This window comes from Oncorhynchus tshawytscha, linkage group LG33 (genome assembly GCF_018296145.1).
Source record: "Oncorhynchus tshawytscha isolate Ot180627B linkage group LG33, Otsh_v2.0, whole genome shotgun sequence".
Classification (NCBI taxonomy): Eukaryota; Metazoa; Chordata; class Actinopteri; order Salmoniformes; family Salmonidae; genus Oncorhynchus; species Oncorhynchus tshawytscha.
Genome location: NC_056461.1, coordinates 12,931,675 through 12,946,070, shown reverse-complemented (window position 1 = coordinate 12,946,070; position 14,396 = coordinate 12,931,675). Strand labels below are relative to the sequence as shown.

At 44.0% G+C, this 14,396-nt stretch overlaps 1 protein-coding gene across 9 annotated transcripts in view; it reads left to right on the top strand.

Moving 5' to 3' along the window:
- The first annotated feature begins 7,818 nt into the window (after window positions 1-7,818).
- LOC112214278 (filamin-C-like) overlaps window positions 7,819-14,396 on the top strand; it is a 98,116-nt gene continuing 91,538 nt past the window's right edge. For 8 of the 9 annotated variants that reach the window (XM_042311001.1, XM_042310999.1, XM_042310998.1 and 5 more), the window contains exon 1: window positions 7,820-8,716. In XM_042311001.1, coding sequence (XP_042166935.1) covers window positions 8,308-8,716 — 409 coding nt within the window. In that variant the 5' untranslated portion in view covers window positions 7,820-8,307. Of the gene's footprint in view, window positions 8,717-14,396 lie in introns of all 9 variants that reach the window. The other variant, XM_042310996.1, reaches the window with a different exon arrangement.

Sequence of the window (14,396 nt, the reverse complement as noted above, 5' to 3'; positions counted from 1 at the left end):
ATCTGCAGTCCTCATGCCTCCTTGCAGCATGCCTAAGGCACATTCACGCAGATGAGCAGGAACCCTGGGCATCTTTCTTTTGGTGTTTTTCAGAGTCAAAAATCAAATCAAATTGTATTTGTCACATACACATGGTTAGCAGATGTTAATGCGAGTGTAGCGAAATGCTTGTGCTTCTAGTTCCGACAATGCAGTAATAACCAACAAGTAATCTAACTAACAATTCCAAAACTACTGTCTTATACACAGTGTAAGGGGATAAAGAATATGTACATAAGGATATATGAATGAGTGATGGTACAGAGCAGCATAGGCAAGATACAGTAGCTGATATCGAGTACAGTATATACATATGAGATGAGTATGTAAACAAAGTGGCATAGTTAAAGTGGCTAGTGATACATGTATTACATAAGGATGCAGTCGATGATATAGAGTACAGTATATACGTATGCATATGAGATGAATAATGTAGGGTATGTAAACATTATATAAGGTAGCATTGTTTAAAGTGGCTAGTGATATATTTACATCATTTTGTATCAATTCCCATTATTAAAGTGGCTGGAGTTGAGTCAGTGTCAGTGTCAGTGTGTTGGCAGCAGCCACTCAATGTTAGTGGTGGCTGTTTAACAGTCTGATGGCCTTGAGATAGAAGCTGTTTTTCAGTCTCTCGGTCCCAGCTTTGATGCATCTGTACTGACCTCGCCTTCTGGATGATAGCGGGGTGAACAGGCAGTGGCTCGGGTGGTTGATGTCCTTGATGATCTTTATGGCCTTCCTGTAACATCGGGTGGTGTAGGTGTCCTGGAGGGCAGGTAGTTTGCCCCCGGTGATGCGTTGTGCAGACCTCACTACCCCTGGAGAGCCTTACGGTTGAGGGCGGAGCAGTTGCCGTACCAGGCGGTGATACAGCCCGCCAGGATGCTCTCGATTGTGCATCTGTAGAAGTTTGTGAGTGCTTTTGGTGACAAGCCGAATTTCTTCAGCCTCCTGAGGTTGAAGAGGCGCTGCTGCGCCTTCTTCACGATGCTGTCTGTGTGAGTGGACCAATTCAGTTTGTCTGTGATGTGTATGCCGAGGAACTTAAAACTTGCTACCCTCTCCACTACTGTTCCATCGATGTGGATAGGGGGTGTTCCCTCTGCTGTTTCCTGAAGTCCACAATCATCTCCTTAGTTTTGTTGACATTGAGTGTGAGGTTATTTTCCTGACACCACACTCCGAGGGCCCTCACCTCCTCCCTGTAGGCCGTCTCGTCGTTGTTGGTAATCAAGCCTACCACTGTTGTGTCGTCCGCAAACTTGATGATTGAGTTGGAGGCGTGCGTTGCCACGCAGTCGTGGGTGAACAGGGAGTACAGGAGAGGGCTCAGAACGCACCCTTGTGGGGCCCCAGTGTTGAGGATCAGCGGGGAGGAGATGTTGTTGCCTACCCTCACCACCTGGGGGCGGCCCGTCAGGAAGTCCAGTACCCAGTTGCACAGGGCGGGGTCGAGACCCAGGGTCTCGAGCTTGATGACGAGCTTGGAGGGTACTATGGTGTTGAATGCTGAGCTGTAGTCGATGAACAGCATTCTCACATAGGTATTCCTCTTGTCCAGATGGGTTAGGGCAGTGTGCAGTGTGGTTGAGATTGCATCGTCTGTGGACCTATTTGGGCGGTAAGCAAATTGGAGTGGGTCTAGGGTGTCAGGTAGGGTGGAGGTGATATGGTCCTTGACTAGTCTCTCAAAGCACTTCATGATAACGGATGTGAGTGCTACGGGCGGTAGTCGTTTAGCTCAGTTACCTTAGCTTTCTTGGGAACAGGAACAATGGTGGCCCTCTTGAAGCATGTGGGAACAGCAGACTGGTATAGGGATTGATTGAATATGTCCGTAAACACACCGGCCAGCTGGTCTGCGCATGCTCTGAGGGCGCGGCTGGGGATGCCGTCTGGGCCTGCAGCCTTGCGAGGGTTAACACGTTTAAATGTCTTACTCACCTCGGCTGCAGTGAAGGAGAGACCGCATGTTTCCATTGCAGGCCGTGTCAGTGGCACTGTATTGTCCTCAAAGCGGGCAAAAAAGTTATTTAGTCTGCCTGGGAGCAAGACATCCTGGTCCGTGACTGGGCTGGATTTCTTCCTGTAGTCCGTGATTGACTGTAGACCCTGCCACATGCCTCTTGTGTCTGAGCCGTTGAATTGAGATTCTACTTTGTCTCTGTACTGACGCTTAGCTTGTTTAATAGCCTTGCGGAGGGAATAGCTGCACTGTTTGTATTCAGTCATGTCACCAGACACCTTGCCCTGATTAAAAGCAGTGGTTCGAGCTTTCAGTTTCACACGAATGCTGCCATCAATCCAAGGTTTCTGGTTAGGGAATGTTTTAATCGTTGCTATGGGAACAACATCTTCAACGCACGTTCTAATGAACTCGCACACCGAATCAGCGTATTCGTCAATGTTGTTGTCTGACGCAATACGAAACATCTCCCAGTCCACGTGATGGAAGCAGTCTTGGAGTGTGGAGTCAGCTTGGCCAGACCAGCGTTGAACAGACCTCAGCGTGGGAGCTTCTTGTTTTAGTTTCTGTCTGTAGGCAGGGATCAACAAAATGGAGTCGTGGTCAGCTTTTCCGAAAGGGGGCGGGGCAGGGCCTTATATGCGTCACGGAAGTTAGAGTAACAATGATCCAAGGTCTTTCCACCCCTGGTTGCGCAATCGATATGCTGATAAAATTTAGGGAGTTTTGTTTTCAGATTAGCCTTGTTAAAATCCCCAGCTACAATGAATGCAGCCTCCGGATAAATTGTTTCCAGTTTGCAGAGAGTTAAATAAAGTTCGTTCAGAGCCATCGATGTGTCTGCTTGGGGGGATATATACGGCTGTGATTATAATCGAAGAGAATTCTCTTGGTAGATAATGCGGTCTACATTTGATTGTGAGGAATTCTAAATCAGGTGAACAGAAGGATTTGAGTTCCTGTATGTTTCTTTCATCACACCATGTCACGTTAGTCATAAGGCATAGCCCCTCTTCTTACCAGAAAGATGTTTGTTTCTGTCGGCGCGATGCGTGGAGAAACCCGTTGGCTGCACCGCCTCGGATAGCGTCACTCCAGTGAGCCATGTTTCCGTGAAGCATAGAACGTTACAGTCTCTGATGTCCCTCTGGAATGCTACCCTTGCTCGGATTTCATCAACCTTGTTGTCAAGAGACTGGACATTGGCAAGAAGAATGCTAGGGAGTGGTGACGGTGTGCCTGTCTCGGAGTCTGACCAGAAGACCGCCTCGTTTCCCTCTTTTTCGGAGTCGTTTTTTTGGGTCGCTGCATGGAATCCACTCCGTTGTCCTGTTTGTAAGGCAGAACACAGGATCCGCGTCGCGAAAAACATATTCTTGATCGTACTGATGGTGAGTTGACGCTGATCTTATATTCAGTAGTTCTTCTCGACTGTATGTAATGAAACCTAAGATGACCTGGGGTACTAATGTAAGAAATAACACGTAAAAAACAAAAAACTGCATAGTTTCCTAGGAACGCAATGCCTCTTTAGTGTCCTAAGTTTTCATAACTGTGACCTTTTGCCACCGTCTGTAAGCTGTTAGTGTCTTAATGACCGTTCTACAGGTGCATGTTCATTAATCGTTTATGGTTCATTGAACAAGCATGGGAAACAGTGTTTAAACCATTTACAATGAAGATCTGTGAAGTTATTTGGATTTTTACTAATTATCTTGGAAAGACTGGGTCCTGGAAAAGGGCCGATTTTTTTTTTCTTCTGAGCTCATGTGTGTGAACTCAACTAATCTGAAAGCAATGTTACTGTAAAAGAATGCTCATGAACATGCCGTCTCATATGAACAATCCTGATCAATGTTATTTTGCCATATTCCAGAAACATCCTAATCTCAGTTGGATTGAATACACCACATACATTTCTAAGTGAATTGCATACTACAAGCTTAAGACAGTTCGGTCCGATCTTTATTCGCTGTGTGACTGACCTGTTGACAGGTCAGAGAGGAGGTTCCAAAGGAACAGCGTAAAGAGGAAAGATGATCAACACTCCCTGCATCGTAACCCTCTGCAACCCTATCACACCCCTCTTGGTCCTTAACTGTCTCTCCCTCCTCCAGGGGTTTTATATATAGTTCCAGCGCTCAGTGTCAAAGCCTCTCACTCAGATCCATTACATGACCGCACATGATGGACGCACCCTATTCTCTACTATACACAAACTATTCACTATACTCTAGTCATTATACAGTTACGATGCACACTGTAGTGCGTGGCTGACTTCCTCATATGAAGTTGTTGCATGTTGAGTTTATATTTTTGTTTTCTATATATATTTCTATATATATTGTCCTTTATTATTTCACCTAACCCTACCACCCCTCCCCTAATTAGGCATCTACTTCCAGTTTATACATACTATATACTATATACATACTATATATATATATATATACATTCTGGGCATCCTCACTGAACTTCTGGAGAGAGTTTGCTGCACTGAAAGTAAAGGGGCTGAATAATTTTGCACACCCAATTTTTCAGTTTTTGATTTGTTAAAAAAGTTTGAAATATCCAATAAATGTCGTTCCACTTCATGATTGTGTCCCACTTGTTGTTGATTCTTCACAAAAAAATACAGTTTTATATCTTTATGTTTGAAGCCTGAAATGTGGCAAAAGGTCGCAAAGTTCAAGGGGGCCGAATACTTTCGCAAGGCACTGTAGATATTCTGGGCCTACTGCCTCTGAGTGTGTGTGTGTTCCCTTCCTGTGTCCCCCACTGTTTAAGCTAACTCTCCTTATTGAGGGTAAAGGAGTCAACACTGACCATTACAGCTGCATTTCTGAATCATACAGAGCATCCCGGTCCCATTAGACAACGCTGCCCACTGGCATTCAGAGTTGTGGCACGCATAATTATGATGAAATTATACTATTGGAAAGCACAAAAAGTTGCGAGTAACCTGTGTGCTGCCAGATACATGTCTAACTTGTGTATTTTGTTTTTGTAAATACTGAAGATCTGACTGATAATCAAGAGGTGTCATATCAAGGTGGAATGTTGGATAAAGAATCATACTCATCACATTCATTGTTACTCTAGTCCTCTGATGCAACCATTCTAGTTCTGCTAATTTATCAGTTGCCAAAAGAAGATTTACGTGGGAAGATCCAGTGATGACATCATACATTAATTCCTGTGATATTCTAGAATTTTGACAATGTATATAAACGTGTGTTACAATGACTCCTGACAAATCCTCTTCTTCTCTAGCTATAATCACCAAACTGGGCAAGAAAGCTAAGGCTTTTTAAATGTTCAAAAGTCAAATTTGTCTGTAAAATAACTCATGCATAAATGTAATGTAATTCAATAACGGAAAAAATACATGTGGCTTTGTCTCCTGTTCAACACTTGACTTACAAATCTGTCTTCCTTTGAAAACAGAAAACATTCCACTTCGGTCAGGATGGCTGCCCTCAGTTGTCCACATTGTGAAGAAGACATTCTGGGTGTCTGAAGTGTCTGCACCAAGGGCCCAGCCTACCAAAGACTGCCTAGAGCTGAAGGACTTCCAGTCTTACCTGGTGCTGGATGTGTGGGAGCCTAACATGGAGTCCCTTCAGAAGTGCAGTGTCCTTCTTGCTGCCTCCAGCCAACCTGGCCACAGCCAACCTGGCCACAGCCAACCTGGCCACAGCCAACCTGGCCACAGCCAACCTGGCCACAGCCAGAGCTGAAGAAGGGAGAGTCACCCTAACCTCTACTGCTACTCCAGGCCCAGCCATTGTGAGAGGCATAGGGGGAGAGAAGTGATGTGGCTTGGCTTCTCTGATGAGAGAAACAGTCACCAGAGCCATGACTTACTGCCAGTGCAGCATGAAGAGCTCCAGAGAGAACCAGCAGGACCTCTTCTCCCAGCTGTCCAAGTCCCGTAAGAGGAGCAGGGAGGGTGGGGAGGACCCTCAGGCCAACCCAGACTCCAAGAGTAGCAGAGTTGAGCACCCCACCCACAGCATTGTGTGCACAAGGTACTAAAATGACAGACTTTTTGATTCATGAAATGTTATGCAAGTTTTTGTTTTTCACATTTGCCGTGTTTTGGAATGAGTTTGAGTATTTTTGGTATTTTTTTTGTTAGAAATGTCTTACCTGTTATTTAACTCTTGAGTGTCTGTGTGTGGTAACTGCCAGGTAACTGCCAAAATAAAGGAAACATCAACATAAAGCATCTTCATAGGGCTTTGGGCTACCACGAGGCACCAGAACATCTTCAATGTGCCTTGGCATCGATTCTACAAGTGTCTGAAACTCTATTGGCGGTATGCAATACCCTTCTTCCACGAGAAATTCCATAATTTGGTGTTTTGTTGATGGTGGTGGAAACTGCTCTCTCAGGCACCGCTCCAGATTCTCTCCAATAACTGTTCCATTGGAATGAGATCTGGTGACTATGACACACACACACACACACACACACACACACACACACACACACACACACACACTCACACACATACACACTTTAAACCCATGCTTCTTTGAGACCCCTCTTTCAAAGTCACTGAGATCTATTATTCCAGCCATTGTAGCCAAAATAATGGGCAACTGGGATTTTTTTATACATGACCCTAAGCATGATGGGATGTTAATTGCTTAATCAATCAATCAATCAAATGTATTTATAAAGCCCTTTTTACATCAGCAGGTGTCACAAAGTGCTTGTACAGAAACCCAGCCTAAAACCCCAGAGAGCAAGTAATACAGACGTAGAAGCACACTGGCTAGCAAAATCTCCCTAGAAAGGTAGGAACCTACGAAGAAACCTAGAGAGGAACCAGGCTCTGAGGGGTGGCCAGAATACTTAACCCCAGACTGTTCTTCAAGATGTTCAAACACTCATAGATGACCAGCAGAGTCAAATATTAATAAGCTCAGTGGTTATAGAGGGTGCCACAGGTTACCACCTCAGGAGTAACTTTCATTTGGCTTAATTAATTCAGGATGAAAGACCCTCTCTAACCTCTTACGTATGTATGGACCCTACATCATGGGTCAGAGGTCAACCGTGACCACATAGCTACCAGTGTCACTTCCAGGAAAAGACTCAGGCCGCATAGCATTTACATAGCTCACCACAGAGTCAGCCATGGGGCGGACAACACCAGACATGCAATCAAACACTGTTTTAACATTACCCCATTTGGTTGTGTGTGTGTGTGCGAGCGAGCAAGCGCGTGAGTGAGAGAGAGAGCGAAAGAGTGAGAGACCAAAAGAATGAGAGAAAGAGAGCCGCTTTTGAAACCCCTGTCAACCCAAGAATCCGGTATGATCTTCCTCTTGTTAATTAAGCGTCAAAAGGTTTGATGTTATCTTATTAATAAGTTAGCTTGTCATGTGAGTTTATTTATTATGTTGACAAATATATATGTTTATAAACACAATTCTGCGTCAGTGGACATATGAGTGACAGCAAGAATAACCCTGGCTGGTAAAGGTTGGATCTGTTGAAGACGCTGGCATCATTTTTCCCTTCATAGTCCAATTGTTATTAAAGGCCCAGTAGGCCCTGGTCACCGTTCACTTTTACAACAACCTCAAAGCTCCGTCCCCCTCGCCCAATTTGGAGAGCCTAAAAATAAGGAGAAGTGTCACAACTGTTATGGCGCCCCAGGGCCAATCGTTGACCCCCTTCTCTTATGTTACCCAATGGTGTTGCATCTCGCTATCTTCGTCTGATTAGAGAATACCCATCCTGCAGTTGTATATGGTCATGACGGGGGCATTCCAGGGAGTTGAGGGGCCTGACGTGAGCTTCAGGGGTGCCGAGCTTTTTAAAAACCTGTCCTGCCTAGAGCTTCATTTAGCTACTCAAGTGTAACGGACATCACCAAGCAGGCTGCCGCCGCCGAATTCGTAGGGCTACTAGCGGTCCTGTCCACAGACAACGCCTTCATCTTTCTACAGTCTATTCTTCTTCCGTGCCAAGGTGTCTATTAGGATGCAGTCACCACTTTTTTCACAATTCTGATAAATTTAAAGCCAGGAGACCGTCCACATTGGAAACGATAAACGGATTATTTAATTAATCCCACTGACAGACTGCTTGGTTTGACAAACTCCACTCCCATCACAAGTACAAACAAAAATCTCGTTTACTCTTGCTTTCATATTTTTCCTAGTTTTACAACTTTTTTCACGGCCAATGCGCAAGCTTGGCACTGCCCCGCAATAAACCGTTTTTTCTTTCTTTCCACGCTCCCTTGCGTGCCGTAACGTTCACACACTGGGCCCACTGAATGTGGTATAAAAAGGGCACGGAAACCGACAACATGATGAGCAATAATACGTACTACGAGCAGCAGCAGCCGCCGCAGTACTACAAGAGTACGGACAACGGGGACGACGAGGAAGAGATGCCGGCTACGGAGAAGGACCTCGCTGAGGATGCGCCCTGGAAGAAAATACAACAGAACACCTTCACCAGGTGGTGCAACGAGCACCTCAAGTGCCTCAACAAGCGGATCAACGACCTACAGAAAGACCTGACCGACGGGCTCAAGCTCATCGGTCTTCTGGAGGTTTTGAGCCAGAAGAAAATGTACAGAAAGTACCACGCCAGACCTAACTTCAGACAAATGAAACTGGAAAATGTGTCCGTTGCGCTGGAATTCTTGGAGAGAGAACACATAAAGCTGGTATCGATAGGTAAGTGGTGTTTGTATTTAGGACCGATATAGCGCAATGGTTGGGTTTCTCGGGACATGTTGAAAGTTGATGCTTTGTCCACTCTGTCTGCGATAGCCACTTTTGGGGGTGCCGTTACTGTTTAGAGGGCGTATTTGAGTCAGGGGAATGAGTCTGAGATTGATTTATCCTCAAAATGAATTAAACACATTTTGATCTTATAGAAAAGTAATGCGCAATGCAGCTTTTTATTTATTAGAGTAAAACGTATTCCTAGTTGTGTTGTTGATTGTTCCATGAATATATTGTTCAGAGTTGTGTTTTCACTGTATACACTTCTCCATAACTGTTGTTGCATGCATTATAAACTGCATAACTGAAATGCACGGTACTTTTTGACGCAAATTACGCACGTCGTCGATATGTACTTCTGTGCGTAAGAGTGACCAGACCACGGCGCGATGTGTTCAGGATGCGCCAAACAAGAAATGTCCCCTTTCTGACTGCCCGACAAAGACTGCTTTCAGCTGGATCCGGGAAACAGAGAGATTCTGGATTCGGTGCATGCCTTTGGATCCCTGTGTGTTATTACTGTGTATCTCATGCATGGTCCCATTAGAAACGATATTGCCAATTGAGAGTCATTACAATCTCAGGTTTAACCAACTTAGCTGCTGTCATTTGTTGTTCATGAAATGAAATACTGAATGAGTCATTTGGAGCGTTCTCATCGAATGGATAGTCTACAATTTGGATTAGGCAATGTCTTTATAGTTGCTTCTGAATGATGTAGTGATTTGGCATCTCTATCTCATGTGTTCAAGCATGTGGACCAAAGATGAATAAGTAACAAGTAGTCTACAAAACATTTGTATATATCCAGCTATTTGTATATACACTGAGTGCACAAAAGGAACACCTGCTCTTAGGAACACCTGCTCTTTCCATGACATAGACTGACCAGGTGAATCCAGGTGTAAGCTATGATCCCTTATTGATGTCACCTGTTAAATCCACTTCAATAAGTGTAGATGAAGCGGAGGAGGCAGGTTAAAGAAGGATTTTTAAGCCTTGCGACAATTGAGACATGGATTGTGTATGTGTGCCATTCAGAGGGTGAATGGGCAGAGACAACATATTTAAGTGCCTTTGAACAGGGTATGGTAGTAGTTGCCAGGCACATCAGTTTGAGTGTGTCAAGAACTGCATCGCTGCTGGGATTTTCACGCTCAACAGTTTCTCGTGTGTATCAAAAATGGTCCACCACTCAAAGGACATCCAGTCAATTTGACACAACTGTGGGAAGCATTGGAGTCAACATGGGGCAGCATCCCTGTGGAACGCTTTCAACACCTTGTAAAGTTCATCCCCCCTCCTTTTGCCCTCAGAACAGCCTGATTTTGTCTGGGCATAAACTCTACAAGGTGTCGAAAGCGTTCCACAGGGATGCTGACCCATGTTGACTCAAATGCTTCCCACAGTTGGCTGAATGTTCTTTGGGTGGTGGACCATTCTTGATACACCCAAGAGACTGTTGAGCATGAAAAACCCAGCAGTACCCCGTTCAAAAGACATAAATATGTTGTCTTTCCCATTCCCCCTCTGAATGGCACACACCCAATCCATGTCTCAATGGTTTCAAGGCTTAAAAATCCTTCTTTAAACTGTGTCCTCCTGTTCATCTACGCTCATTGAAGTGGATTTAACAGATGTCATGAGTAAGGGATCATAGCTTTCTCCTGGATTCATCTGGTCAGTCTATGTCATGGAAAGAGCAGGTGCTCTTAGTGTTTTGTAATGTAATGTTTTAGAACCAGAGGCTCCAGGATGTAGGATTTGTTCTTGGAGAACCAATAACAACATCAGAGAGGCAGGGGCTCAGCCTGATGTCCCTAACTGGTTTTAATGTGGATTCTGATGATTTTTTAATATATTTTTTTATTAGGATCCCCATTACCTGTTGCAAAAGCACCAGTTAATCATCCTGGGGTCCACATGAAACATGAAACATGACATAATACAGAACGTCGATAGACAAGAACAGTTCATGGACAGAACTACATACATAAAAGGCACACGTAGCCTACATATCAATGCATACAAACAAACTATCTAGGTCAAATAGGGGAGAGGCGTTGTGCTGCGAGGTGTTGCTTTATCTGTTTTTTGAAACCAGGGTTTCTGTTTATTGGAGCAATATGAGATGGAAGGAAGTTCCATGCAATAAGGGCTCTATGTAATACTGTACGCTTTCTTGAATTCGTTCTGGATTTGGGGACTATGGAAAGACACCTGGTGGCATATGATTATGATGATGATGATATGATTATGATGATGATGATGAAGCAGCCAGCAGGACAAACAGTAGTGTATTGTTAAGACTGGCCTTGTAGAGGGCTCCTCTGTTGCTGAACCTTATAACAGTGATTTATGAATGCACCTTGTGCTCAGAGAATGTGGTTCTCAGGAAAACATTGATTTTTAACCTTAATTTAACTAGGTAAGTCAGTTAAGAACACATTTTTATTTTCAATGACGGCCTAGGAACAGTGGGTTAACTGCCTTGTTCAGGGGCAGAACAACAGATTTCTACCTTGTCGGCTCGGGGATTCGATCTAACAACCTTTCGGTTACTAGTCCAACGCTCTAACCACTAGGCTACCTGCCGCCCCAAAATAATCCTTGGCTGAGCGTTCTGCCTTAAAACTAATCAATGCTACAATATTTATGCTCAGAATCTAAAACAGGTTCATGAGAAAAGGCGGCACACCAAAGCATCCTTGTTGTCAACATCTGTTGTGCTGATGTGTTGTGGCTGATAAGAGCATGGCAACAGCCATCAGTGGTACAGACCCCAGTTCCCACTCTGGCCTTTGTTGTTTTCTTCGTCTTATACATTGTTTACTTTCTGTCACATACAGTGCCATCAGAAAGTATTCACACCCCTTGACTTTTCAAACATTTAGTTTTGTTACAAAATGGGATTCAAATTGATTTAAATATCCTTTTTTTGGGGTCAAGGATCCACACAAGATATATTACTGTTACATTTTTCATGAATTATTAACTATCAAAATAAAGAAAGTCACACACTCCATGTGTAATGGCCCAGCAATTTAATGGGTATTTACCAACGTTTCGGCATCACTGTGCCTTCCTCTGGGTCATGAATGAAATAAAATATCATCGATTTTTTTCTTCCTCTTTGACCAAACTCTATGATATTTAATTGTATTTATGTAAAATAAAACAGTAATTTAATAGATACGTATTCATCCCCTTAAGTCAATAGATGTTAGATTCACCTTTAGCAGAGACTACAGCTGTGACTGTTTTTGTGTAAGTCTCTAAGAGCTTAGCATACCTGGATTGTACAATATTTGCCCATTATTCTCAAAAACATTATTCAAGCTCTGTCAAGTTGGTTGTTGATCATTGCTAGACAGCTATTTTCAAGTATTGCCATAGATTATCAAGGCGATTTAAGTCAGAACTATAACTAGGCCACTCAGGAACATTCAATGTCATCTTGGTAAGAAACTCCAGTGTATATTTGGCCTTATATTTTAGGTTATTTTCCAGCTGAAAGGTGACTATGTCTCCCACTGTCTGTTGGAAAGCAGACTGAGCCAGGTTTTCCTCTCAGATTTAGCCTATGCTTAGCTCTATTCCAATGCTTTCTATCCTAAAAAACTCCCTAGTCCTTGCCGATGACAAGCATACCCATAACATGATGCATCCGTCACCATGCTTGAAGAGTGGTACTCAGTTATGTGTTGTGTTGGATTTGCCCCAAACATAACGCTTTGTATTCAGTACAAAAAGTAAATTTCTTTGGCAATTTTTTTTGCATTATTACTTTAGCGCCTTATTGCAAACAGGATGCATATTTTGGAATATTTGTATTCTGTAAAGGCTTTATTCTTTTCACTCTGTCATTTATGTTAGTATTGTGGAGTAACTACAATGTTGTTGATTCATCCACAGGACAAAATCCACAGGTCCAATATCTGTTAGGGCTACCCAGGATGCAGTGTGATAAAGGGGAAATGGGTCTACAAGCAGACAGAGTCATTGGGAAGGGTCGGACCAGGGTGGCTGAGTGACATTGGTGAAAAGAGTGATCCTTTCAGAAGGGCACCTGCCATGGCTCTCTCTCTCTCAGTGGGGGGTGGAGGGGAGTGTTGGCTAACAGAAGAGCTGGAGAACTCACACACTCACACACTCATTCACTCTGCCTTACTCCTTCACACACATGATACACACACACTCATGGATGCCAGCAGGCAGGGAAGGAAGACTAGAGGGTGTGTGACATGGAGGTTTGGAAATCAGTGTGTGTCACAGAGTGTGTGACATGGAGAGTTGGAAGTCAAGTAAGTACGGGAAAGGTTACTGCCACAGGAAATTCAGACTGATATCCCCCTCCCCCCTGGTTCTGGTGGTTTGGCCTTCCGGCTCTCTGGTTGTCTGGTAGTCTGGTAGTCTGGAGGGGCAGTGAGGGGCCAGCCTGGCCCAGGTCAGCTTCACTCATTTGGGGAAGGGGGGAGCTGATTGATGAGCAGACAGCTGGGCTCTGGGGCTCTGGGCTTCCTCCACTAACAGGCGCCTAAAATAGACCCACATAGAGCCCCAGAGTGGCATGGGGAGAGGGGGCGGGGGAGAGGACTGCGAAAGAGGGGTTAGTTAAAAGAGAGGAGGCAGGGAAGTGGGGAGAATGAGAGGGGTTAGGAGAGAGGTTGTGGAGAGAGGGGGTCGGGAGAGAGGAGAGGGAAATTACGAGGGTATGACGGGGCGAGGAAAAGGTGACTGAGACCTCTGGCGCTGAGGGGGGTTTTAGGTGGGGGTCCTGAATAGTTGCGTATCCCTTTTCCCAGCACTAAGACACAGTAGTATATGACATTATGACTCAAACAGACCATCCGTTATGACATTATGACTCAAACAGACCATCCGTTATGACATTATGACTCAAACATGCCATCCGTTATGACATTATGACTCAAACAGACCATCTGTTATGACATTATGACTCAAACATGCCATCCGTGATGACATTATGACTCAAACAGACCATCCGTTATGAAATTATGACAAACAGACCATCCGTGATGACATTATGACTCAAACAGACCATCCGTTATGACATGATGACTCAAACAGACCATCCGTTATGACATTATGACTCAAACAGACCATCCGTTATGACATTATGACTCAAACAGACCATCTGTTATGACATTATGACTCAAACATGACCATCCGTGATGACATTATGACTCAAACAGACCATCCGTTATGAAATTATGACAAACAGACCATCCGTGATGACATTATGACTCAAACATACCATCCGTTATGACATGATGACTCAAACAGACCATCTGTTATGACATTATGACTCAAACAGACCATCCGTTATGACATGACTCAAACAGACCATCTGTTATGACATTATGACTCAAACATGCCATCCGTGATGACATTATGACTCAAACAGACCATCCGTTATGAAATTATGACTCAAACAGACCATCCGTGATGACATTATGACTCAAACAGACCATCCGTTATGAAATTATGACTCAAACAGACCATCCGTGATGACATTATGACTCAAACAGACCATCCGTTATGACATTATGACTCAAACAGACCATCCGTTATGACATTATGACTCAAACAGACCATCCGTTATGAC